Source organism: Vipera berus, assembly GCF_964194415.1.
Source record: "Vipera berus genome assembly, chromosome: Z".
In the NCBI taxonomy this organism is placed as follows: Eukaryota; Metazoa; Chordata; class Lepidosauria; order Squamata; family Viperidae; genus Vipera; species Vipera berus.
The window spans coordinates 40,942,779-40,969,193 of NC_138205.1; the positions used below are offsets into that span (position 1 = coordinate 40,942,779).

The window sequence follows — 26,415 nt, forward strand, 5'->3', positions numbered from 1 at the left end:
GTCCTAGTTTCTCTGGATTTCTTTTGTGATATGGACCTTGGAAAGCACACTTATTTTCCCAAAGCAAAAAAGTCAAATTAAGTAGCTTCTTTAAATAAGCAAACACACATTTTATGCAATACAACACTTCCTAGCTTTTCTATTCTCTAAGTGCAACAGGTTCAGTACTGCAATCACTGCAGTCTGTAGTAGACTGAGTCTTTATTATGAGCCATGACAGTACAACAGAGAAAAACCAGCAATATCAATTATTACACATTTATGCAGCTATAATTGAAAACAGAATGCTGAACTAATTATTCATAATTTATTTCATAGTTTATTAAGATATGCTCTTTTGGGCATGTATGCATTTTCTTGTTCATATTTACATCTTGATCTTTTGAAACACTTTAAAATATATTACATGAATATCCTATTGTCTATCACTACAGGTCAGGGGATATGCTCAGTGGTGTCTACTTTGGGTATATTGTCCTCCTTGGTGGCATGGATGGCTCAAATATTATTCTTCTCAAAGATTTCTTAAACAAGTTAGCCATTATGCTTGCTTTTAGCTTTGGTTATTCTTAAATGCATATTGTTTTAAAATAAATTGCCATTGTGGATGCAGAAATAAGCTTATGGCAATGGCTCCATCGTTTCTATATATTCGAAGAAGCTATAATAGATAAGATTTTCTAAACCAACTTCATCCTCTTAGCTTGTGAAGTACAGCCATCAGCACTGCCCATGGAAAACCTTAGGCTTATGTGCAAGATTAGAATATTTAATAAAATCTCGCAAAGCTTCCTATTAATGTTCACCTTGATGATTGCCTACCCTTTTAAGTGAAAACACATTAGCTACCCTCTTCTATACTGTACTCGTGGGTCTAACCAGGGAGAATATTTTACAGACGGCACCCAGCAATGCAGACGCTCATCCTCCCCAGTTCCCCACGAACACAGGAACGAGTAAAGCAGGAAAGGGCGGAAGTGGGTGGGAAGCGGGTTGGCCACGCCTCTCGCAAGTGATGTAACTATTTCTTCCCGCCCCTCCTTAACAGATTTCGCGCTTGGCGTCTTCGCATCTCCTGTCAGTCGCGTCTTCGGCTGCGGAACAGCAAGATGGCGGCCCGGGTGAGTGAGCCGATGAATGACTGAAGGCGGGGGCAATGACGTGTCAGCAAGACACCTTCTGCCCTCCCTTTTCTTTCTCAAATTATTAAGGCCGTATTATTTTAAGAACTCTGTTTCCCTTCCCTCTGTTGGAATGGTATCTTTATGTCTTTTTACTTGGACCGACAGGACCCAAATTGCATCAGAGCCTATTTGAAGGATTTGTGGGGTTGTGGTAATCGCTCTCCTCCAGGTTAATAAAACTCAAGGGATTGATAGGGAGATCTTCGATTACACGATGATCCTCCCATCGTTTAAAGTGGGATTTGTTTAATAACCCTGGGCAAATTCCGTACATGAAAGTAACAACAACCGCAGAATAAATGCATTTACTATCTATGCTTCCTCTGTGAGAACCGTCACAGTGAGTCATAAAGTAGCATCTCTTCACCAGCCTTCAGCAAATTGCTCCCCCTCCCATTTCTTAGGTTCAGATCACTGCAGTGAACCTAGAAAGGGAGCAGAAGGGAGGACGAACCTCATTTCCATGTTCTTGAAATACTTTTTAAAAAAACTTAACAAAACCTCCTTTTCTCCTACGTTTGTTACTCTTAAATAACAGACAGGGAAGGCTTCACACTGTCCATGCTGAAATGTTTCTCTGTGTAACAAATATTCATTCATTGATGGCCTCCCAGTAATTAGCTCTTGTTGTGTTACTTCCTCCATTTGGAACAGGAGGATCTGGTGAGTGAAAAGGTGGGAGTGCCAAGCTGTTGGTGCAGTTCACACTTTTACTGCAATGTATGTTTGGCTAGCAGTAGAGCACTCTGCCTTCAGATTATACAGTGATTCTGTTAACTCAGAGAAATGCTGCTGCTTTATTTTCCAGGGGCTTATTCTATACCCAAGTTTGTTTCTTAGAACTAGGAGGGAAAAAGTATAATTATTTAAGGTTGTCCTTTCAGTAGACGGTTTTAAACATCATCAAACCTTATAGACTTTGGCTACAGTACTTCTATTTGGAAAAGGACAGTGATGATTTAGGATCCTAGCAAAATAATTTTCTCATTCTCTGCATATTATAACATATTCAGGTAGCTTCAGGAAGTATACTATAGCAATAAAATAAACATAATATACAAACCTATATAAAAATGTGAGTTTAGTTACAGTATGAAACATTTGGAAATTAGAGCTCTAATTTTATTTAATAGTAAAAAATCTGTTTCTTGAGCTTTGTAAAAATCTTAGGGCATTTTCATATAAGAACATTGAACAAGTTCAGAACCAGCTCCAGCCTATACAATTACAAGATGTTGGCTGGTTTTGAGAAGTGACTCCTCAGTATCTTCCCACTGTTATTAATATACTGCCACTTCATTGGAGGCTTTTAACTGCAGTGAAGGAAATGATGGAAGACAACTTGGATGTGTTTTTTTTCTGCAGTGGTTTCCCATTATGGCAAAATGCATGGGAGAATATCTTAAATTTGTTTTATATTGCATTTTTGCCTAAGTTGTTCAAAGAGTCAGTTGGATGGAGTACTGTTTGACTTAGACATATGATCTATTCAAGATTTTATGGCTTGAAAAAATGGTTACAGTCACGTGGGAATTAGAAACCCTACTAATGGGAATACTTATTGAATCCAGTAGGAACTGGCATTCAAACAAAAGGTACTAGTACTTATTGTTTTTTCCCCATTCAAGTGATAAATACTTAATTGTGGACTGAAATTTTTGCTGTTAAATTTAGTTAATTTTAATTTCTCAGCAAAAATGTGACCACCCAATGAAACAAGGATCTCTTTAAGAAAATGAGACTTTACAGTTATTGATGAATAGAATTATGATTATGGTTGCTTTTGTGTTTGTGCATGTTTTCCCATCTTCTTTGTTTTTGAAGGCTTTGAAAAATTTAATTTAATCCAAAAATTTCAATATAAAATTAAGAATTTATCCTTTTATTATTTTATGTACCCCAAGCTATAAGAACAATGATTCTTAACATAGTCTGCTGGTCAAGAGTTTTCTTCAGTAAAATGTCTTAATACTGAATGACTGGAGCAAATAGATTTCCACTGTAATGAAACCCCATTTTAAGATATCCATTATATTTCCTATTCCAATTTTCTTTTGTTGTTGTTTTTTCCAAGACCACAGTGTACTTAGCATAGCATATGTAGCTTCAACAGCTGATAACTATCTTGAGTCTGTTAACTGTCATTTTTCTGAATTTTAATCCTCACATACCTGGTACCTGTATTATAATTGTATGGTTTGTGAACCACTTTTCATCCCTAACCCATTCTTATGAAACAACTGCTAGATAAAGCATGGAGGGAAGTGGAGCTGAGAAGATGGATGGGCTGTTGTTGGTCAGACTGACTAGGGAGGAGCCTGTGGGTGCTTTTACAGAGTTAGGCTGCAGTGGACTGCACATTGAAAATTAACAGCATATAGAGGATGTGCAAAAATATTTTATTAATCTCAAAATCATAATGATTATGCTGTTCAATAGCTATAGAAACGTACCCATTATTCAGTTATGAATCAACCCATAAAATAGTCTGGGAGCTCTGGGAGCTTTCATTTTTCAAGGATATCCAGCAAGATCAGATAAAGCAACAAAAAGGGTGACTGGGAAGGATTTGATTGCTATTCAAATTGTGCAAAAAGTTTGAAAGGATACATATAGTAGCAGTGCTATATTGTTTAAAGAAACTGGACTTGCAATGCCAAAAGATTTGGCCTGGCTGTTTGCCATATAAATCAGCACATAGTCATCCTGGAAAGGAATTCCAAAGGACATGTAGGCTTGTCATAAGATGAGCAGATTCTGCTTAATCATCCTAGTAGAGGTGTGATCTTTTAAATGCATCCATTTGAATAGGTATTGTACATGAACTTAGTTAGACCTTAAAAAAGAAGACAGGAAGAAAATTGACTTTTTTGAGTTGTGCTGGAGAAGGTCGTGCATATTCCTTGGATAGCAAAGGTGACTGACAAGCAAGTACTGGAGTGCATATTAGCAGACACTGGAAGGCAAAATCACAAAACTGCATCTCACTTGGCCATGACGTGGAGGAATTCACTGAAGAAAGCGATAATGTTTGAAAGAATTAATGGTAAAAGGAAACCAGACTGCCAAAGAACACAGTGGCTGGACACCATCAAAGCTGACACCAGTCAGAGCATAAATAACCTCAAAGAAGTAGTACAAGATCAGAAGATGTAGAGAGACCTGGGCCATAGAATTGCCAAGAATCAGACACGACTGAATGGATATCATCAACGTCGTCGTCATCATCATCTTATTTAGAGATGTCTTTGAGGATTACCTGGAAAGTACAATTAATACAGAATGCAGTACCTTACTTCTTAGCAGATGAGAGCTGCTTCTTGCAGTATAAAAACAGTTTAGGGGTCCTACTTTGGTGGGTGGAATGAGATTTAGGAGGCAAGTCTTGTTGCTGCCTTTTTGTACGGTAGCGTGTAGATGCAAAAATGAATGAATATTCAGGATTATCCTTCTCATCCACTTTAGAATTTTGGGATACCGTATTTTCCGGCGTATAAGATGACTGGGCGTATAAGACGACCCCCAACTTTTGAGATGATTTTCATGGGTTAAAGTCTTATACGCCGGAGAATATGGGTAAGTAGGAAGTCAGGGCTGCTTCTCAATTAGGTAAAGGTTTATCAAGAGCTTTTGGCCTCGAGATCAGCTTTGCTCTGCCTCGCCTAAACCTCGTCTCCTCTCGCGTTGGCGCCCCCTTCTACTTCAGCCACACACGCTGGCTGTTTCGGCCAGGAGCGACGAGCATTGTGGCCCAACACTTCGGGAAGGCACCAGGTCTGAAAGAAGGCGGTTCTTTCCGTAGGTTAGTTAATGAAAAGGGTGGCGGAGGGCGGGGGGTGGTGGTGAAAGAAACGGGCTCAGCCCTGCACCACAAGTTTGAGATTCCCTCAAAGAAAGTCCCGAGTTTCCAAGTAACTAGAAACCAGAAGGAGCCCTGCATGGCACTGAGATCGAGAAGCCCGTTTACCCTCCCCTGCATTTTGCTGTGCTTTTCTAAAGTTTTCCAAGAAAATGCAAACTCGGGGTTTTTCCTCCTTTCACTTGCATAAGTTATCGCTGGAGTATACAGAAAGGAGAAAAAGAAATAAAGGGGAAAACCCCCACACATATTATAATATTTATTTTTCAAAAGGCCGCCTTCTACTTCAGGGCGGAGGGGCGACCCCAGGTTGCTGAAGCCCCAGCGCCAGCTTTCCGCTGCGGTCTGCCTGTCGCAATTCCCGAGCTGCGCCTTCCCGGGCGGGTGTTGCTGTAGGTCTGGCCACGGCACTACGCCCTGAGGTCGAACTCCCAGGGTCGGGTGAAGCTCAGCTCCGCGCGAACATGTCAGGTCAGCCTCCGCCTGGCTTCCCGTACTCCCTTGAGCTCTCATGCTCGCCGAGCGCTGGCGGCTCGGCACGCGCTTGACTCCCGCTCCCTTCCAAAAAAAAGGGGGGGGGTCTGCTGCCCTAGGACGCCGGTAAGCTGGAGCCTCAGCCTCGGTTGGGCTGGTCAGTTTATTTATGAGGAGGCCGTCTTTCGCCATTCTCGAGCGCTGGAATTGTCCGTTTCCACTAACGTCTCTGCTCCCGAGGATTTACTATTTTCCGGCGTATAAGGCGACTGGGCGTATAAGATGACCCCCAACTTTTGAGAAGATTTTCATGCGTTAAAAAGTCGTCTTATACACCGGAAAATACGGTAATTATTTTCATTTCATTATTTGCATTCTGTATTATCATGATAAATATTACTAGGTGTCAATAAATGTGATGTGATCCTTAGAAAGATACACAAAGCAGTCGTTTTAACATAATACTACAGATTAAGAATGTAACTAGAATCAACAATATAAGAAATGTATAATAATAAACAGTAACTTGTTATTTACAGTAATGAAGTTCACTATGTAAAGGATCTCCAACCTTGGCAACTTTAATTCTGGGAGTTGTGGACTTCAACTCCCAGAATTCCTCACCCAGCTGGCTGGGGAATTCTGGGAGTTGAAGTTCACAAATTTTAAAGTTGCCAAGGTTGGAGACCCCTGCACTATGGAACTTCTAGCCCTGTTTTACTCAGGCTTACCTTGGTCCTATCTTGTGTGGACAAAATTGAGGAACCCTAATAGAACCTTACCTGTTTTCAGAGAATAGTCTATTCCCTATTTAAAGGGAACAATAAAGTATTACATAAAGTTTAAAAATAAATAATTGAAAGCATTAGGGAAAATAAAAAAGGTTCTTCCTTGGCATAATCATAATATTGAAGTAGGTGCTGGGATACCTTCTTGTGGCAAGAGAATAATCACATGTTGTACCTCAGATGGTTGAGAAATTTGGAAAATTATAGTGAAGATTGTAGTGTGAAAATAGCTGGCCAATCCTTTAGATATCTGTTTTCCAGCCATTACAGGATTTTGAAATCAAAACCACTGCCTGGTATTGGATAAACAATAGGTGCTCCATGCTAATGGACTATAAATGTTTCTTTACAGGCAGCTGCTTTGGCCTTTCTTTGAGGTCAACCTTAGCATGTGATTATTCTGTTGTTTTTCTTGAGGTTTCCAAACAACATGTTTGCATTCCTTCTTTTCTTCTGCAATATCAAACCCATAAATATTTATTTGTAGCCCACCTTTATTGTTGTCTGTAAGATTGTAGAACTTCCTCTTAACATAACATCTACTATTTTCCTTATTCCTTTTTCTTTTTTGTCTCTATTTCTTGCTCGTCAGAATACAGTAAAGATTTTCTTTCCCTTCTTAATGCATTATAACTTTACTGATTATTACAGTAGTAATTATTGTTGCAGTTGTATACAGAGATACCTGCCTACTAGGAAGAGAAGGGGGAAAAAGGGAGGGAAGAACGAGGAGGGAAGCCCTACGCAGCTTTCTTTCTTCTCAAGCAATATCCCTGTAAGTCCTCCCCAACCAGGCTGTCACCACCACCACCCCCGGCCTTCTCCAATTCATGCAGCATCTTTTGTGCATCACTTTGCACACTCCCCAGCGCATGCACTCTCCCCCCTCCCCAATGAGCCTTCCCTGATGTACATGGCACTTCTTATACAGCCCAGGCACCTTTTCTAATCCAGCGTCCCCTTCTTGACAAAAGCAGCATTTTTCACAACACCCTGATCCTCACTGTTGCCTCACATACCCTCCTCGACCCATGCTGCTCTTCCCATCATACCATCCCTGACCACATGGCACCTCTTGCACAGTCCCAAACACACCAGAGAAAATATCTCTGAAATGATGACTTAGTGTGGCATGGGTATTCTAGTTGTACTTAATGCTTAAGAGATTATATATCCCATATATAAATATTGTAGTTAGACGTAGGACAATTGTATATACAGCCTGAAGACAGTCTTAAATAATAGGATAATGATTCCTTTTTTACTGCTCGGGATGAAACTTGAATCCTCCTGTATTTTCTCTTCCTCAGCATACAGTAGCTCTGGGGTCATTTAGTTCTTTATACTAAAATTGTCCATAAATCTGGGCACCATCTGTCATAGTTATTTGTGTAATCTCTTAATATGTTACCTTAATGCTAGACTGACGTAGAGTTAACTGCAAGACTATACCTTGTGCACTTTGTGTAGTGCTTTCTCTGTGTAATCTAGTGCCTACTCCCCGTTCCTAGAATAAAGATATTTCCTTTCTTAGATCATATTCCTGCTTCTGTTGCCACCTCCCCCACCCCAACCATCTCTGGCAAATTATCTCATGACCCAGATTTCTGAGGACATTATAAAACTCACTTTTTCTTACTTATGTAGCAACTTCGTGTTGTAATGAGATCAGAGCTATACTACTTCACAGTTCAGGTTTAAATGTTTTTGATTTCAAGATAAAAAATAAATAGATCCAGGTCACTTTCTTTGTTTTTTTTCACTTTTGATTTTTAAAACATCAACTGATTTCTCCAGTGAGACATCATCTTTTATGTCAACGTTGTAGCCCGTAATTTGTAGATGCAATTTCACTGCCTTTTCTATCTTCTCAAATAATGCTTGTTCCTCATTTGCTATTTCTTCTGTAATGTCTTTTGGATACGTTTCATCTATAGAAGTTAGCATCGCTATTGACATTGTTATTGATTTTCAATTCCATTTTTCAAATGTGTCTCTCAATATTTTAAATATTATAATGTTTTGCATCATTTTATAAGTCCAGTTTATTTATTTATTTTATTAGATTTATTAGATTTATATATTTATTAGATTTATTTATTAGATTTAGTTAATTAGCTGTTAATCAGGTTTAGGTGTTTTTCTCCTTTAACAAAAATCTTTAGTTCTCTATAGTGACCATTTTTTAAAACTACTTTTCTTTACAAAAGTCCAAATAAATATATTAACCACAAGAAGGATTTTTTATAATTAATTCCAAAATCTTATTCCAAATTTATCTGATCCCTTAATCTATTTGTACCTTTCTGATATCAAAGGCTTGTTTAGCTTTTTGCTGTTTATTCCAATTTTTAAAAAAATACTTTTATTAAGGATTGAAAGAAAAGCTATCCAATGTTTTCAGACTTGTGGACTGAAGGTCTCTAGCAGCTTAAAAGTAATTAATATGATTAGGAACGGAAAGGAAATTTGCCAAGTTAGTGTCTTTTAAAAGGCACCAATAATATTTATGCGCAAGAGGACTACTGTTGTCATCTCCCAGTACTCAAATACTTCCAGTGATAGCTGTCTTGTAGCCCCCAGATGAAGAGCACCTGTTTAGAGAGTTTGTGGGCAACCATCTGGCTTTTCCTTGCTGGAGAAGGTTCCAAAGAACTGGTATACTCATCAGCCCTTTGTTCTTCAGTGAGGTTGTTGGCTCCGCTTTTCACAGAATCATTTTCACCTTTCTTCCTGCAGTAGTACATAACTGCTTACATTCTGAAGTGATACAATATATGTGTACAACATCGTTGTATTCCTGATTAGCCTCTCCTACCTTCTATCATAGGTGTACTAAGAATTACATTTCTGTTTCTTATACTAATAATGAGTCAGCTTTGTTTGTAAGTGCTGTGTGACTTTCTTTTCAAAAATACACAAGTTCTTTTTTTTATTAAAGAGTTTTACAAAAACAAAATTTTACACTATATCCCCAAATCCCTCCCACCCCAAACCCACCCACTTTCCCCCCCCCACTTCCCAGAGCTAAATACAGGATTATAGTTACAATACACAAGTTCTCAAAAATACACAAATGCTAAACAAATGGCAAACAGTGAACTTGCTGTATTTATTTCTACAGCTTATTCCAAAATAAAACTGAACTTCAAAAAATAAAGTCATTTTGTTTACATGCTGTTTAGCTCTTCTTTGTTGACCCTTTGTCTCTGATTTTTCTTTCAGATTATGCAAGCTGCAAGATGTCCCACGGATGAGCTCTCCTTAACCAATTGTGCTGTGGTCAATGAAAAGGACTTTCAATCTGGCTTGTAAGTTCGATAGGTCTCTTTTTAGAGAAGATTGGAGAAATAGGCTTTCTTCAGTCTGTTGTTTTCCAAAGTCATACATAATCAATTTTGCAAATTATGTGATTATTATTAGCAATGTGCTAAATGAGTTTGGACACCAATATATATGTTGTTAGTAAAACATCAGCTCTATGAATTACGTTTTATTTGGCATTAGGAATTTTTATGTGGAGAGGGAAAAATAAATGCATTATCCGTGATATTTGGGGTATAGAAACTACTTGTTGGTTGTACAAACTAAAGATTGTTAGTCACATTTTCATATTACTGAGGAAAATTAATATTGATTAATTTTTCATCCTTTCCATCTTAACTGTCAAAGAAGATATGAGATCCAATTTGGTCTAGTGTTGGAAAAATCTGAATTGGAGTCCTGTCTAAGGCATGAAACTCATCTGGATTACCTTGGGCTAGCCACTGGCTTTCAGGCCTAGAAATAAAGAAATAGCCAAAAGCTTCAAGAGATATCAAGGTTTTGCATATGCAGTTTGCCAGAAGTCAAGTCTACTTGAAGACAACAACAACAAAATCATAGTGACTTCATTTGTTTATATTGGCTCAAACCAAAAGTATATAGAGTTCTGTATGTATATGAATTTCTTAAATATTAAGTAAACCAAGGTGTATGATGCAATTGCCATCTGGAAGTTTCATTATCAACCTGTAGGAAAGACTATTTGTGGGAAATCATTTTGAAGTTTTTTTTAAAAAAAGGATCTTCCCGATCCTTTGGCTTCTTTTAGCATTTTATTATGCTCAGCCAGTGATGGGATTCAAATATGTGAAAAACCGGTTCTCTTGTGTGGATGCCGCTTCCGGAAGGCAACAAAAAATTAGCTACTGGTTCTGCCAAAATGGTGCAAACTGGCTGAATCCCACCACTGTGCTCAGCTCTTTTCTATCCAGTAATCAGAAATTATTTCATTAAAAAAATCTCAAAAAAACCTGTACTATATTTACTGCAAAGCATAATTTTGAATATTAGACTTCAGTTATTTCATAGAATAGATATTGCTTGAGATGACTCAGATATTGAAAGATTTTAATTATTTATCTTTTGCACCTCTCATTCCTCTTCTCCTAAATTCTTTATAGGCATGTAGTTGTGAAGACCTCACCCAATCACAAATATGTTTTTACACTGAGAAGTCATGCATCTGTTGTCCCAGGTAGCATTGCTTTCAGTTTGCCTCAGGTATGGCTTTGTTTTTTTAAAATTTCCTTTTTAATCCCAAATGCAAGCAATATTGCTACAGAAAGTAATTATTTTCAGCAAAAATTGAAATTGCAATGGCTCAAAATAAAATAATGCTTCCTAGAAATCCTGTGAATATGAAAGCAAATGATTCAGTTCTAGTAAAGCACTTTTTATTGATAAAATATTTAAAAAATGGGTTGTTTGAGGACAGAGACTTATGAAAGATTCCTGTTGCTGTGTGAAATACAATATGAATGAATCTTTATTGTCAAAATACAACCAGTATACATTGAGATTGGCTGAGCCTCCCTTCGTGCCCCCCCCAACTCACAGTGACAACAAACCCTCCATTTTATTACACCATGTGAGCTAATTGCACAACACACCGGCCTCACAAGTCAGTCATACATAAGATAAAATTATTTCCCGTTCAAGAGCCTAACAGCCCATGGATAAAAGCTGTTCTTCAGCCTGTTGGTACGGCTGGCTATACTCCTATATCTCCTACCCGATGGTGGGAGAGTAAAAAGATACCGACCAGTTGTCCCTGAGAATTTTCCTCACTCTTCCAAGGCAGCAAGCCCTGGCGATGTCATCCAGTGGTGTCAGGGGACAGCCCACGATGTCTTGTGCTGTGCCCACCACCCTCTGTAATATTTTCCTATCCACGGCTGTCAGGCCAGCATACCAAACCACTACAGTGCGAGAGGACACTCTCTATAGTAGAGGGTCATTAGCCATTGTTCTACCCTGTTCTTCCGCAAGACCCTGAGGAAGTGGAGTCTCTGTTGGGCCTTTCTGGCCACCTGGGTTGTATTAACTTTCCAGGTAAGATCTTCACAGAGGTAGACTCCCAGAAATTTAAAGGAGGAAACTCTCTCCACACAGCCCCCCCCCCCGATGTAAAGTGGGGCAGGTTCCTATTTTTTCCTCCGGAAGTCTAGCACCATCTCTTTCGTCTTGCCAATTTTCAGGTGCAAGTTGTTCTTGAAAAACCATATGGATAGTTTTTGTACCTCCCCCTTATATGCTGTCTCATCTCCACCTGTAATAAGACCCACTATGGTGGTATCTGTGAACTTAATTATCGCAGTAGATGGGTCAGACGATACACAATCATATGTGTACAATGAGTACAGGTAGGGGCTTTAACGCAGCCCTGTGGCGAGCTGGTGCAAAGCTTCAGCGGGGTGGATAAAACAGACCCGACCTTCACTGTTTGTAACTGGTCCCTGAGAAAGTCTTTAATCCAATCGCAGATGGAGGGGGAAAATTTCAAGTCAGTCAGCTTTTCAATGAGAGTGCTCAGCAAAATGGTGTTGAAAGCTGAGCTGTAATCAACAAAAAGCATCCTGACATAGCTTCCAGGTTTCTCTACATGGCTTGCTACAGAGTGTAGAGCAGTAGCTATGGCGTCGTCTGTCGACCTGTTCTCCCTGTAGGCAAATTGATGTTTGTTGAAGTCCAGTGGGAGGCATGTCCTAAGATGTTGAAGAACCAGTCTTTCAAAGCATTTCATGACTACAGACGTTAATGCAACAGGTCTTTAGGCAATCAGGCAGCTGAATTGATGACCTCTGTGGCTAGGATATAACTAGGATGAGATAGTATTGCTGTTGCAAAATAAGCATTTTTATGCTGTCTGTACAGCTCCAATATTGAAAAAAAATCTGTTTAATCTAATAACTTCAGCTTCTTGCACCAACACTTTTCAATTGTAGCTTCACACCACTATTTAGCAACAAAACTTCAGAAAATGTGACTAATCTTTGCGGCTTCCCTGATTCCCCTGTGGTGTTAGCTAACAGTTTGGACTTGTGAATGAAGAACAGCGTAGCCTTGAGTGTATGTGAGTGAATAGCAGTCATTCTAATAAAATAGCAAAGAAAAAGTCACCTGCTGAGCTGCAAAATAAGATTTTACTTCCATTCTTTTGTTTAATAGAGCTACAATCGTATACCCTCTTTGAGTTCTATGGTTTTATGTATCAGGACATAGTAAAAATCATCTAGTCCTTAGCAGTTCTTAAAAGTAGGTATATACTAAATGTGTTAGGGTCACAGCAGCTAGAACTCCTATTTAGCATTGTTAATATTTAGAACATTGGAGGGTGCCACTCTAAGGAAGGCTGCTCTTAGATCAGAGGTGGATAAAGTGTGCCTTCAGTCATTCAATAACAACCTCTGCCCAAAGCATGATTACTAGAAAAAGAAAGCATAAAATTATTTATATTTTGAAAATATAAAACCTCATTTTAAAGTCAAGTTTATTTTTGCCTCTAAGCAAAATACACAAATGGAGTGGAAAACAGGAAAGATTACTTAAGAAATCTTGGTAAATACAAAGCTGGAGATAATTTAATGTATTGTGTTAGGAGGTCATGCATCTATGAAGAATAAAGTCCCAGTCTGTGTGACAAAGGAGTAATCTAATTAAAGTAGGGGGTCTAACTTGTAAGCTTATGAACACGTCAAAGCATAAGGCCTACTTGCTTGCCCCTTCATTGGTGTCATGCTTTTGCTTTTTACTGAATTCAGGCAAAAATTGTTCTAGTTGTTGGGGGGCTTTATATATGTAATGCTAAATTGTGTTCCAAGTAGCTATTTATCTGTTTATTTATTACTTAATTCTCTTTTATGCTGCCTGACTCCAAATGACTAGGCAATTCACAATATACCAGAAATATAAAACAATGTAATAAGAATTGACAACAAAACCAAATTAGAAAAAAAAGTAGTGTCCCCTGGAACACTAATAGGGTGAGAGCCATCTGGATCTTGGGACACTTCATTCCATAGCCATGACGATGGTAATGATAGCAGTACTATCTGGTTATTCTCCTAACAACTGTATGCAGTATAATAGGCCAATAATAGCATGTTGCCTGTAGGGGATAAAGCAATCTAGAATGTGCAAGTATGTTTTAGCATGACATGAATTTTACTCTGTGCATGGCTGCTGCACAAAAGTTATTCATTATAACTTTAGATATATGTTTTCTTTTGTGAATATATATGTCTATTTAATGTAGGTAAATGTTCTTATGTGCATTTTTTCCCTATAGAGAAAATGGGCTGGCCTTTCTATTGGGCAAGAAATAGATGGTAAGTTTTTTACTATAAACTAGTACATTGTTTGACCTAATCTAATTGAAACTTGTCTTTTTTCCAAAGCTTTTTATATTGGAATGAATTATGTTATAGTGCAGTTTTTTTTAAACCCTCTTTTTGCTATTTAGTATTATCTACATGAAAAACTGAACTGGGATAATTACACTGATCTTTAAATGTGTGCTTTATTGTTATTATTAATACTCATCTCTAAATAAAAGCTTTATGTAAGATATTTAAAAATTAATGATAATAAGCATAAAACAAGCAGATCAAAAGAGAGAAGAGACAAAACAGATACATCAGAAAAGAGAAATGGGGAAAATGCATTTTACCTTATTAAATAATCAAATGATAAAAGAGGAAATAAAATATCCTTTTGGATGAAATTAGAAATGAATTGGTAAAAAAACTGACAACCATAAATAGATACTTATATCAGGGCTTTTCAACCTTTTCACAGATTGTACCACTTTTAGGACATGACAATATTTGAGTGCCACCAGTGCTTAGCAAGGTGTCAAAAACTTGATGACTAAAAAAAGGGGGGGGGATTTTGGATTTTACTGATTAGATTTATTTGTTGTTATAGAAATGGCTAGTTTATAATATTATGGAAAAGTAAAAAGTTGAGGTTCAATGTTAATGCTTCCTTCTACTGCAACAGGAAGTCTGTTCTTTTTCCCTTCTCCCCCTCAATTTTCCCCCCTTTTCCTCCCCGCTGTGTCCTACTATTTGCTTTTCTATTTTTGTATTTTATTCTATAATTTAATAAAATATTACAAACTGTAGAAAAAAGGGGAAAAAGTACCAGTTTTAATTTCTTCAGTGGTTGTTCCTTTGCTGAATCACTTTCCCTTTGCACTGACAAATGTATGATGAATTTATCCATGTTTATTAATATGCACCACTACCAGCTAGCTCAGGGTCTTCAAACCTGGCACTTTTAAGACTTGTGGACTTCAACTCCCAGAATTCCTCAGCCATCATGGCTGGTTGAGGAATTCTGGGATTGAAGTCCACAAGTCTTAAAGTTGCTAAATTTGTAGACTGCTGAGCTAGTCTTCCTCTTCCCTGTATGCCTAAAGACACAGGAGTCAAGTGCAAAGCAAGAAAGGCTCACAAAATAAACACATAAACTCCATTTTTTTTCTTTAAGCTGCCTCAGGTGTGTCACATGTCACAGTGTTGCAGTTCAAGACTGAAAAGCTCCAGCAATTGCAAAAAGCTTTAGCCTTAAATTAAGCCTGTTTACCTTCAAAGAAAACTTTCTAAAAGCCATAGACAGACTCAAGATAAAGGGGTAAAACTAATTACATTTGTTTAAAGGGATTAAACCTACAGAAGGCAACACTTTGGACTCATTGGTAGACTAAAATATAGACTAAAATATTCCAATAACAAAAGCAAACAAACCAGGCCTCTGAATTACAAAACGCTGTAAAAACTGTACAAAAATCCTTTTGGTAACCCAATCAAGCTGCCAGCTGATCCAGAACTAAATAAACCCACCTCCTTTCCGACATGCTCATCTGCCGGCTTTTCATTTCATCAGCACTGATTGCATTCTCCTGGCTGGAGAAAATGAACCAGGGGACCTTTTCTTCCAGCAACAGTTGCTGCTTCTTCCCTGTCCCTGTTTCCTCCCTGCCTGCTGAGCTCTCCTCTTTCCCTGTTGTCTTTTTTCCCCCTTTCCCGCTCAAATCACCTCCTTTTATAGCCTCTCCTCTCCTCCACCCCCCCACCCCTCTGCTTTTCTTCAGTTCACCTCCAGCTCTGCACTGCTTCCGGAAAGTGCCAATTAGCTGGAGCCAGTCAGCTGGAGCCCTACTGGCTCTTGGGGCTTCTGCTGAGCCCAGACAGTCCTGCAGCTGCCTCTCCTTCAGGCTTGGGTTGCTTTGGCTCATTCCCCTCCCCCGCTACACTTCTCTAGGATAGTCGCGTACCACCTGCCACATGGCAAAGTACCACAGGTGGTATGTGTACCACCGGTTGAAAAGCCTTGATTCTTGCAATTAATTTGCATGCATGCATTTTGCTTATTCCTGTAGTGGTATCTCATGGAAATTCATCCCATTCTCTCAAAAGGGGTGTTAGCAATGAGATTCTTGTCTGTATTTTCAGTGTGCTAATATTTTCTTGAGAGCGTGTCTGATGCTTTATAACTGCAGTTATTTATAATTCTGTGGAAAGCAAGTTTGTGGGAAGATAGGGATTCTACTGTTCAATCTTACACAGTAAAAACTCATGTTTTTATTGCTCAGTAATATAAGAAAACAAATGAATAAAGTCTTCAAGCATCCTAAATTGCTTTTGATGATTTAGACAAAACTTTATAGCCATTACTGCATATATATTGCCTACATATCTAGCTATATTAACTGCATATATTGCCTCTTTGCATCTGTTAAATCTAACATTACCCTCGCAGATGTATTCTCTTTTCAATTAAAGGTGTTTGTTTCTCAGCTTTTTTATCAGAAAATCTCGCATAGGGAGTGTGGCAATATTTTCTTACAAAACACATACTTACAAAACAGGTAGGCCAATTAGTGACTGCAATGGTATAATTCCCACCTGTATCTAAATTTGGAGGTTGTTTCCTAAGTTTGAATATATTAAGATGATGCATGGAAATATACACTTTTGTGTGGCATATTCTTATTTCTGCCACTGTCACTTTTTTCATTTTTGGTGACTGTAATTCAGGGCATAGCTACACAGATATACCCAATCCTTACTTTTAAAAACTTTGATAAGTTTTGTGGAATGAAATAAAACTGATTTCATTTCAGACAAGAAGAGAGATACTTAACTTTTGCTTCCGTTATCAAAGTTACTAGAAAATGAATTCTACCCTCTGCAATACTGTTTGAATTCCTGATACATCCAAATTCTTATACAGAAAATTAAATCAATTGCATTTGAGGAAATTTGTTGATGACAATACTTTTTTTTTGTCAAGTGGGAGGCTTGATTCTCTGATATTTGTATAGGAACTTGCCCACTCATGGGAGGCTAGAGGAGATATTGTATCTATCCATGTTTAGCAGTATACTTCCATTCCTCCTTTTTTTGTAATAGCGATTTCTTAATGTAAAATAAAACCACTATTGCAAAAGCTAGAAAGATTTTAATATTCTTTCATAACTGATTAGGACTTACACATTTTGATTACTTATGTAATGAATGCTTCTTGATTAAATGTGATGACTATAAATAAATAGGCAAGATATGGATGTGGAATGACAAGAATTATCCTCAGGATAAAGAATCTGAAGGTCAGAGATAAAAATGGAGGCTAGATTATAAATAGTAGAACCAGAATTGTTAGAGAAATTATTTAAAGTTCGAGGAATTCCAGAATATTTTGAAAAGACATAATTTAGAAAGAGAAGTGGAACTTCTATTTAAAAAATAGATTGTTCTAGATGATATTGATGATAATGGTGATAATTTAAACTTGCATGTTACCTCTCAATGATTCTGAATGAAGATGAATCATCATAAATTTGAAAAAAACTACAGAATAAACTCATGGACAATATATAGAAGAAACTGCAATGCTGACTTTAATAAGGTGTAGCATTCTTTAAAGCTTGGACATATAAGAGATTTTATCAGATATCATTGGAGAGAAGGCAAAGAGATATGAGATTTTTGACAACTCCAAGAAAGATAGAGAACAGATGCAAATGGGCTTCTTAATTTCATCTGAAGGTTTTTACAAATTGTAGCAATAATAGAAGACATTAATAAAATAATATCAACAGCAACAAGAGTAAGCTGAAGAAATTCAGACAGATCAAATATTGGATCAAGCAGTAGCTGTTCTTTCATAAATGTAATTAATAGCCGACACCATGGATTAAATTAAAATATTCTCAACAAATATTAATGAACTAAAAAAACAAAGTAAAAGGGAAAATATGTTTGGAAATTAAAAAAGGAAACTACAGATACATGTCTAATAAAGATGTATATTTTTAAAAAAGACAGTGTTAATTTGCTTGAATATATAGAGATCAAAAATTTGTGGGCCCTAGTAGACAGGAAAAAATGTATTGAATCAGAAACTTAGCATGCATAATGAAACAGATAGGTCCATTGAACAAGGTAAAATTGCAGTTGCAGTTGCTTCTCTTTATGCTTGAAAAAATAATGAAGCAAAATCTTATGAAAATTACAGTGAGACACATGCAGATTCTTGGAGATAGTAATATTTCTCTTAAAATATTTATAACTCTGCTTCTTACAAAAGGAGTTGTATGAACAAGAAAAGTATTTTAGACTAGGGGTTCCCAACTCCCGGTCTGTGGCATGCCAGAAACCAGGCCATGTAAACAAACGAAGCCCCATCTGTGGGATGCAGGCAACATGCAAATCCACCACCACCCCAGTCCTTGGAAAAATCTCTCTCCACGGTCCCTGGTGCCCAAAAGGTTGGGGGCTGCTGTTCTAGACTACATGTCTTTGTAATTTTCCCTTAGATACATGGAGACCTAAATATCCTTTAGAAAAATAATCCATCTACTTGTTCATAAAACTTAATTCAAAATTGATATTCGTTGGTCTTAGTTACAAAAAGCATTTTATCTTTTCTATTGATAATTTTTTAAAAATATCCAAATTTATTCAGAAATAATTACAAACTTATGACAGGAATCATAAGAGAAAAAAATTAAACTTGTCCTGCTTAGAAAGAATTGTTGTTGTTAGTTGCGAAGTCGTGTCCGACCCATCGCGACCCTATGGACAATGTTCCTCCAGGCCTTCCTGTCCTCTACCATCTTCTGGAGTCCATTTAAGCTCACGCCTACTGCTTCAGTGACTCCATCCAGCCACCTCATTCTCTGTCATCCCCTTCTTCTATTGCCCTCAATCTTTCCCAGCATTAGGCTCTTCTCCAGTGAGTCCTTCCTTCTCATTAGATGGCCAAAGTATTTGAGTTTTAGCTTCAGGATCTGGCCTTCTAAAGAGAAGTCAGGGTTGATCTCCTCTAGGACTGACCGGTTTGATCGCCTTGCAGTCCAAGGGACTTGCAGGAGTCTTCTCCAGCACCATAGTTCAAAGGCTTCAATTCTTTGGCGCTCAGCCTTTCTTATGGTCCAGCTTTCACTGCCATACATTGCAACTGGGAAGACCATAGCCTTGACTATACGCACTTTTGTTGGCAGGGTGATGTCTCTGCTTTTTAGTGTGCTGTCTAGATTTGCCATGGCTTTCCTCCCAAGGAGCAAGCGTCTTTTAATTTCTTGGCTACAGTCCCCATCTGCAGTGATCTTGGAGCCCAGGAAAATAAAATCTGTCACTACCTCTATTTCTTCCCCATCTATTTGCCAGGAATTGAGAGGGCCAGATGCCATGATCTTGGTTTTCTTAATGTTTAGTTTCAACCCAAGTTTTGCACTCTCCTTCTTCACTCGCAACAAGAGGCTCTTTAGTTCCTCTTCACTTTCTGCCATTAGAGTGGTATCATCTGCATATCTTAGGTTGTTGATGTTTCTTCCGGCAATCTTAATTCCAACTTTTGATTCATCTAGCCCTGCCTTTCTCATGATGTGCTCTGCATATAAGTTAAATAGGCAAGGCGACAGTATACAGCCTTGCCGGACTCCTTTCCCAATTTTGAACCAATCAGTGGTTCCGTGTCCAGTTCTCACTGTTGCTTCTTGGCCCGCATATAGGTTTCTCAAGAGACAAATAAGATGGTCTGGTATGCCCATCTCTTTAAGGACTTGCCAGAGTTTGTTATGATCCACACAATCAAAGGCTTTAGCATAGTCAATGAAGCAGAAATAGATGTTTTTCTGGAACTCTCTAGCTTTCTCCATGATCCAGCGTATGTTAGCAATTTGATCTCTAGTTCCTCTGCCTCTTCGAAATCCTGCCTGTACTTCTGGTAGTTCTCGATCCACATACTGCTGGAGTCTAGCTTGTAGAATTTTAAGCATAACTTTACTAGCATGAGAAATGAGTGCAATGGTGCGATAGTTTGAACATTCTTTGGCACTGCCTTTCTTTGGAATTGGAATGTAAACTGATTTTTTCCAATCCTGTGGCCACTGTTGAGTTTTCCAAATTTGCTGGCAAATTGAGTGTAGCACTTTTACTGCATCGTCTTTTAAGATTTTGAATAGCTCAGCTGGAATACTGTCACCTCCACTAGCTTTGTTGTTGCTCAGCTTTTCTAAGGCCCACTTCACTTCACATTCTAGGATGTCTGGCTCGAGGTCAGTGACCACCTCATTGTGATTATCAGGGACGTTAAGCTCATTCTTGTATAGTTCTTCTGTGTAATTTTGCCACCTCTTCTTAATCTCTTCTGCCTGTGTTAGGTCCCTGCCATTTTGGTCCTTTATCATGCCCATTTTTGTATGAAACGTTCCCTTCATCTCCAATTTTCTTGAAAAGATCTCTGGTCCTCCCTATTCTATTGTTTTTTTCTATTTCTTTGCATTGTTCATTTAAGAAGGCATTCTTATCTCTTCTAGCTATTCTTTGGAATTCTGCATTTAATTGGGCATATCTTTCTTTTTCTCCCTTGCCTTTCGCTTCCCTCCTTTCCTCAGCTATTTGCAAAGCTTCCTCAGACAGCCATTTTGCTTTCTTGCATTTCTTTTTCTTTGGGATGGTTTTGGTTGCTACCTGTTGTACAATGTTGCGAACCTCTGTCCATAGTTCTTCAGGCACTCTGTCTATCAGATCTAATTCCTTAAATCTATTTGTCACCTCTACTGTATATTGAACAGGGATATGATTTAATTCATACCTGACTGGCCTAGTGCTTTTCCCTACTTTCTTTAATTTAAGCCTAAACTTTGCAACAAGAAGCTCATGGTCTGAGCCACAGTCAGCTCCTGGTCTTGTTTTTACTGCCTGTATAGAGCTTCTCCATCTTTGGCTGCAGAGCATATAGTCAATCTGATTTCTGTGTTGACCATCTGGTGATGTCCATGTGTAAAGCCGTCTCTTGGGTTGTTGGAAAAGAGTGTTTGCTATGACCATCGTATTCTCTTGACAAAATTCTATCAGCCTGTGCCCTGCTTCATTTTGTACTCCAAGTCCAAACTTGCCTGTTATTCCAGTTATCTTTTGGCTTCCTACTTTAGCATTCCAATCTCCCATGATGATAAGGACATCATTTTTGGGTGTTAGTTCTATAAGGTGCTGTAGGGCTTCATAGAACCGGTCAATTTCATCCTCTTCAGCACTGGTGGTTGGGGCATAGACTTGGACTACTGTGATATTGAATGGTTTGCCTTGGATTCGAACTGAGATCATTCTGTCATTTTGAGGGTTGTATCCCAGTATTGCTTTTCCTACTTTTTTATTGACTATGAAGGCTACTCCATTTCTTCTGAAGGATTCTTGCCCACAGTAGTATACCTGATGGTCATCTGAATTAAATTCACCCATTCCTGCCCATTTTAGTTCGCTGATACCAATGGTAAAAATGAACATTTTACCTAGGATCAATGTTTTATTTCAAATATTTCAAATATTACCAATAAGAGTTGAAAAATAAAGTGACAAATAACTCTATTTGTTAAACAAAAAAAATTGAGGATTAAATTTAGAATGCAAGATGTGAAAGAAAAATATGGACTTTTTCTATTTCTATTAAATCATATTGATAATAAAGTTTGTTATGGAACCAAAAGTTTAACTTGGATTACAGACTGAATCATTTTGCCATAGAGAATATTTACATAATTATTTTTGGTTGCATGCAAATATAGGTGTTACTTTATAAGAGATTACTCAGTCACTAAAAATAGCATGTAACAATATATAATTAATATAGATAATTTACTCTGGCCTTATTACCTTTTACTTCAATATTAAATGTTTACAAAATGCAAAAAGTGATCAGTGGAGAAATAATTCATATTGATTGCAAGATTTAATAAAGATGAAAATTTTTGAGGCAATGGTCAGAAATGCCTTAATGGTTCAGAATTTTAAAATAACTGGAATTACACAAAAAGTAGGAACACATATATTTGACTGAATAGTCAGAACATCTGTTGATGCTTATTTGTAACTTGTACTTATAACTGAGAAATAGAATAAGTCCATGATTTATATACCATAATATAATAGCACAGGGAGATAAATATAAAATTTAGTGTGAATATTATGTTCAGAGAATGTTGGTATAGATATTTTAAAATTGGTATGTTCATACAGACAGTCCTCAACTTATGACCACACTTGGACTTTCTGAACAGTCTACAAATGTCAGCATATTGCCCCCTTCAAAAAGGTGAAGACTTGTCTTCTGGATATTTTTTCACATGGTGTCAGAACCCATATTTCATTAAGGGCCTTTTTCTAATTCTATTCTTTCTATTTTCTGGGTTCTGCCATGCTCCTGGAAGTGGGGGGGAGAAACCGCTGCGGGCTGCCTCTGTTTTCTCTAGCGCTACAGTGTAACTCTTTCGCTGTCTCTGCATACATACTCTTCGAACTGTCTCCCCCTTGATGTCATCTTGAAGGAGGAAGAAAGGAATGCACCTCCGGGCATCTGGCTTATCTCCTGTTTTGGAAGGGAAGGTGCGAAAACCCAACAAATACCGCTAATGAGCCTGAGACAGACTGGTGTTATCAGGTTTTTCCCAAAATGGACTTAACACCTGGGGATTGGCTCATTTGAACTGACTGGCTGAACTATTGTGGGGTTTGCTTGGGACTCTTTTAATCTATTGATCTGAGCGGGAAACTCTCAGATCCAGTCTATTATGCCTGCCATCAGCTTCTCCTAGTAAAATTTCGTTTTGGAAGAAACTGCTTCCATGAGTTCTGCTTTCTTAGGATGAGGTTTTGAAGCGGGCCCTGACATCAGACAGGATCTGCAGAAACAGCCCAGAAGGAAGACCCTTACTGGGGGACTTGGCAAAGTATGTCAATCCTCCTGCCAAGCAGACCCCTGCAAATACTCTAGCTCCAGATCCTTGAGCTCCTCGGAAGAGGAAGCAGTCACAGAATGCAGCCATAAGCCCAGGTGATCGATGGGCGTCAGGAAGAAGGAGGATTGGGACAAGAAGACCAGGAAGATGATGCTTAGACAGGGCAGTCATCAAACAGGCTGGAAGGTAGAGATGGAGAGATCCCTCCGTTTTAGCGAAGACGAGGAAGACTGACCTATGCAATACAGCCTATTGTTGAAACAGGCAATCAGCATGATGAAAATAGCTCTCGACTCCATGAGAGAACCCTACCGGGCACCATTCTCCTGGGATTCACCGAGAGGGCTAACGGGGAAACCGAACCTGAGATTCCAGACCCCTCTGAAGGCAACATGGAGACTACAGCGGTCGCCGATGCTGCAACCACCCCTCATCGAGCAGCCACTGCAGATAGAGAAGGGTGATGGCACAAGCGGAAGAAAAGACACTTATCCATCCATAAGTTCCCACCTCTGGATGGCGCCTGGGTTTCTTGTTGCCTCAGGTGCTAAATTACATGAAGGAATAAGGCCACAATATCCCAAGCAACCGGACCAGGATCCGCATTGTACAAGTAGCCCTGGATGGCATCACAGCGGACTGGGTCGTAGACCTCCATGATGCAGATGCACCGGAGCTGCTAAATTTTAATCAATTCATGGCTTCCCTCAGGCGTCGCTTCAAAGACCCCTTAGCTGACCGGAAAGCCTGCAAGCGAATAAAGATGGTGAAACAGGGCAGACAGCTAGTGGCAGAATATACCAAGGAGTTCCGAGCTCTGGCCAGCAAGCTGAATTGGCCAGAAGACATTCTGCACAGTCATTTCAAGGATGGATTAAACTACAACCTCTACGATGCCTGCCTCCCTTGGGGGGACCCTCATTGGTTGCAAGAATGGCATGTCCTAGCTGAAGAAGCAGAGATCGACCTGGCAAAGAGACAATGCCAAGGGGGGAGATAGTGGGGGAAGTCGCCATCGGAGTCCCCCTGTGAGTCTGCAAAACAACAATCTGCCGCAAAGAGGACTTCATGATGCTTCAAATGCAGGAAGGAAGGGCACCGCGCCGCCGAATGCTGCTCATGCACCCCTACTAGAAAAACTGACCGGGTTCCAGCTGGAAAACCTGGGAAGACACTAGTGAAGCCAAAGGAGATGGCCATGAAAGGCACAGAGGTCATTGAGTTCCCTGTCTCCATGAGGAAAGGGAATTCTGACCAACACAGGAGGAATGTCCAATTTGTCCGACAACAACTCTGAGGACAAACCCCTGGTAAGTGGACCCATTGCACCACTCACCCACACAGTAAAACTGTTAGCCACTGGCATGCCCGAAGCAGTGGAAGTCAGGGCATTGACCTGGTTGCACTCGCTGCCTCATAAGCCCAATGTTAGTGGGGAACTTAGGAATTCTGGTGAGGAGGCTGAAGAAACCGATCTCTTTCGGTCAGTTAGATGGGTCCATAGCGTGGGGGGTGCCTGCCTCCCTAGCAACGCTACCAGTTCAACTCACCGTAGGGGACCACATAGAGACTATAACATTTATGGTAACCCCTGGCATGGAATGCCCCATAATTCTGGGCATGGCGTGGCTGACCAAGTGGAACCCGCAAATGGACTGAATGGCAGAACTCAGATTCCCAAAAGGGGAATCAACCAAAGCACCAGCTCGGCCCCCAATCAGGGAAAACCCAAAGCCGCACTGTGGGGGGGAGGAGCTACCCAAAATACCGGAGGAGTATAGGGACCTGGCTGAAGTGTTCAGCGAGGAGAGGTCCAATGAACTGCCACCTCACCGGCCCGCAGACTGCGCGATAGAAATCCGACCAGGCACAAAACTCCTCAAACCTAGATTGTACTCTATGAGCATTCAAGAACTGGAGGAAATTCAAGTTCATAGATAAAAAATTAGAAAGGGGTTTTATCCAGCTGGCAGAGTCCAAAACAGCTGCCCCTGTACTATTCCAAGAGAAAAAGGATGGGACTCTTCACCTTTGCATAGACTATAGAGCTTTAAATGCAATAAGCGAAAGCAATCTGTACCCTCTGTCCCTCATGCAAGACATGTTGTCCCACCTATCGAAAGGGAAGATTTTCACAAAGCTGGACTTAAGGGAAGCTTACTATCGAATCAGAATAAAGGAGGGGGACGAATGGAAGACAGCATTCAATTGCTCCTTAGGGTGTTACCAATTTTGGGTTCTCCCTTTTGGGTTACAAGGAGCGCCCGCAGTGTTTATGCAGTTGATAAATGATGTATTAAGGGAGTACCTGTACAAAGGGTTACTCGATTATCTTGATGACATCCTTATATTCACTGAGACTATGGATGAACATGTCAAATTGGTCAGAGCAGTACTAAGCAAACTACGGGTGGCTCACCTTTATGCCAAACTGTCCAAGTGCACGTTCCATAAGGATAAAATTGGCTAGGATATCGTATATCACCAAATGGCATAGAAATGGACCCCAAGAAGGTCTGAGCTGTATTAGAATGGTCTCCGGCCCGCACCCGGAAGCAATTGCAAAGTTTCCTTGGTTTCGCCAACTTCTATTGGCAGTTCATTCCCTCCTTTGCCCAAATAGTGTTGCCAATTACGAACTTACTAAAAACCAAAGGGAAAGGAAAGCCCAAGCCAAGCCAACCGTTAAAATGGACACTGGAATGTCAAGCCACATTCGAGAGTCTTAAAAACCTTTTTTCCGTAGGACTGGTACTAAGACATCCCGACACTGACAAACCTTTTGTGATTCAGGCAGATGCCAGCAATGTGGCTGTAGGGGCTGTACTCTTGCAAGAAAACTAAGAGGGGACATCACAGCCCTGTGTATACATAACCAGAAAACTCACGAAGATGGCATAGAGGTGGGCGATCTGGGAAAAGAGGCATATGCAATGGAATGGGCTCTCCTCACTTGGTGGCACTTTCTAGAGGGAAACAAAATTCCTTTCCAGGTGTGGACCGACCACAAGAATCTGGAAGTACTTAAAACACCCTGGAAATTAACTCCTAGCACTTCCACTGATTCAGCTTCATGTTAAAACACCTCCTGGGGGAAAAAAACTTTCTAGCCAACGCATTGTCCTGAATGCCACAATACAACAGTATTCGAAATAATGTATCAAAGCCTCTGATGCCAGAAAAACAGCTGGTAGCACAAGTCACTACGCGAGCACAACCAAACTCCAAAAACCTTTAGCAAATGAAGCAGGCATCGAATTCAAAAAGGCTCTAGAAACCGATGAATGGTTCCTGAGCCATAAAAACTTATGCAGCATCACTGATGGACTACCATGGGTGGGAGGAAAATTGTACATACCCAAAAGCTCGAGACTAAAATTCATGCAACTGTGCCATGACTCAAAATCTGCAGGCCATTTTGGGTTTGTAAAAACATTGCACTTAGTTAAAAGACAATTCTGGTGGCCTTCGATCAAGAAAGACATTGAAAGTTCTGTGGGCAGCTGCCCAATCTGCGCCTCAGCAAAAAGTCTACAAGAA

General features: G+C 39.4%; 1 protein-coding gene across 3 annotated transcripts in view; it reads left to right on the forward strand.

Moving 5' to 3' along the window:
* The first annotated feature begins 1,065 nt into the window (after positions 1 to 1,065).
* Positions 1,066 to 26,415, forward strand: part of NSF (N-ethylmaleimide sensitive factor, vesicle fusing ATPase) — an 88,925-nt gene continuing 63,575 nt past the window's right edge. For all 3 annotated transcript variants that reach the window (XM_081343723.1, XM_081343725.1, XM_081343724.1), the window contains exons 1-4: positions 1,066 to 1,121; positions 9,531 to 9,616; positions 10,751 to 10,850; positions 13,918 to 13,957. In XM_081343723.1, the coding sequence (XP_081199849.1) occupies positions 1,110 to 1,121; positions 9,531 to 9,616; positions 10,751 to 10,850; positions 13,918 to 13,957 (238 nt within the window). In that variant the 5' untranslated portion in view covers positions 1,066 to 1,109. The remainder of the gene's footprint in view (positions 1,122 to 9,530; positions 9,617 to 10,750; positions 10,851 to 13,917; positions 13,958 to 26,415) is intronic.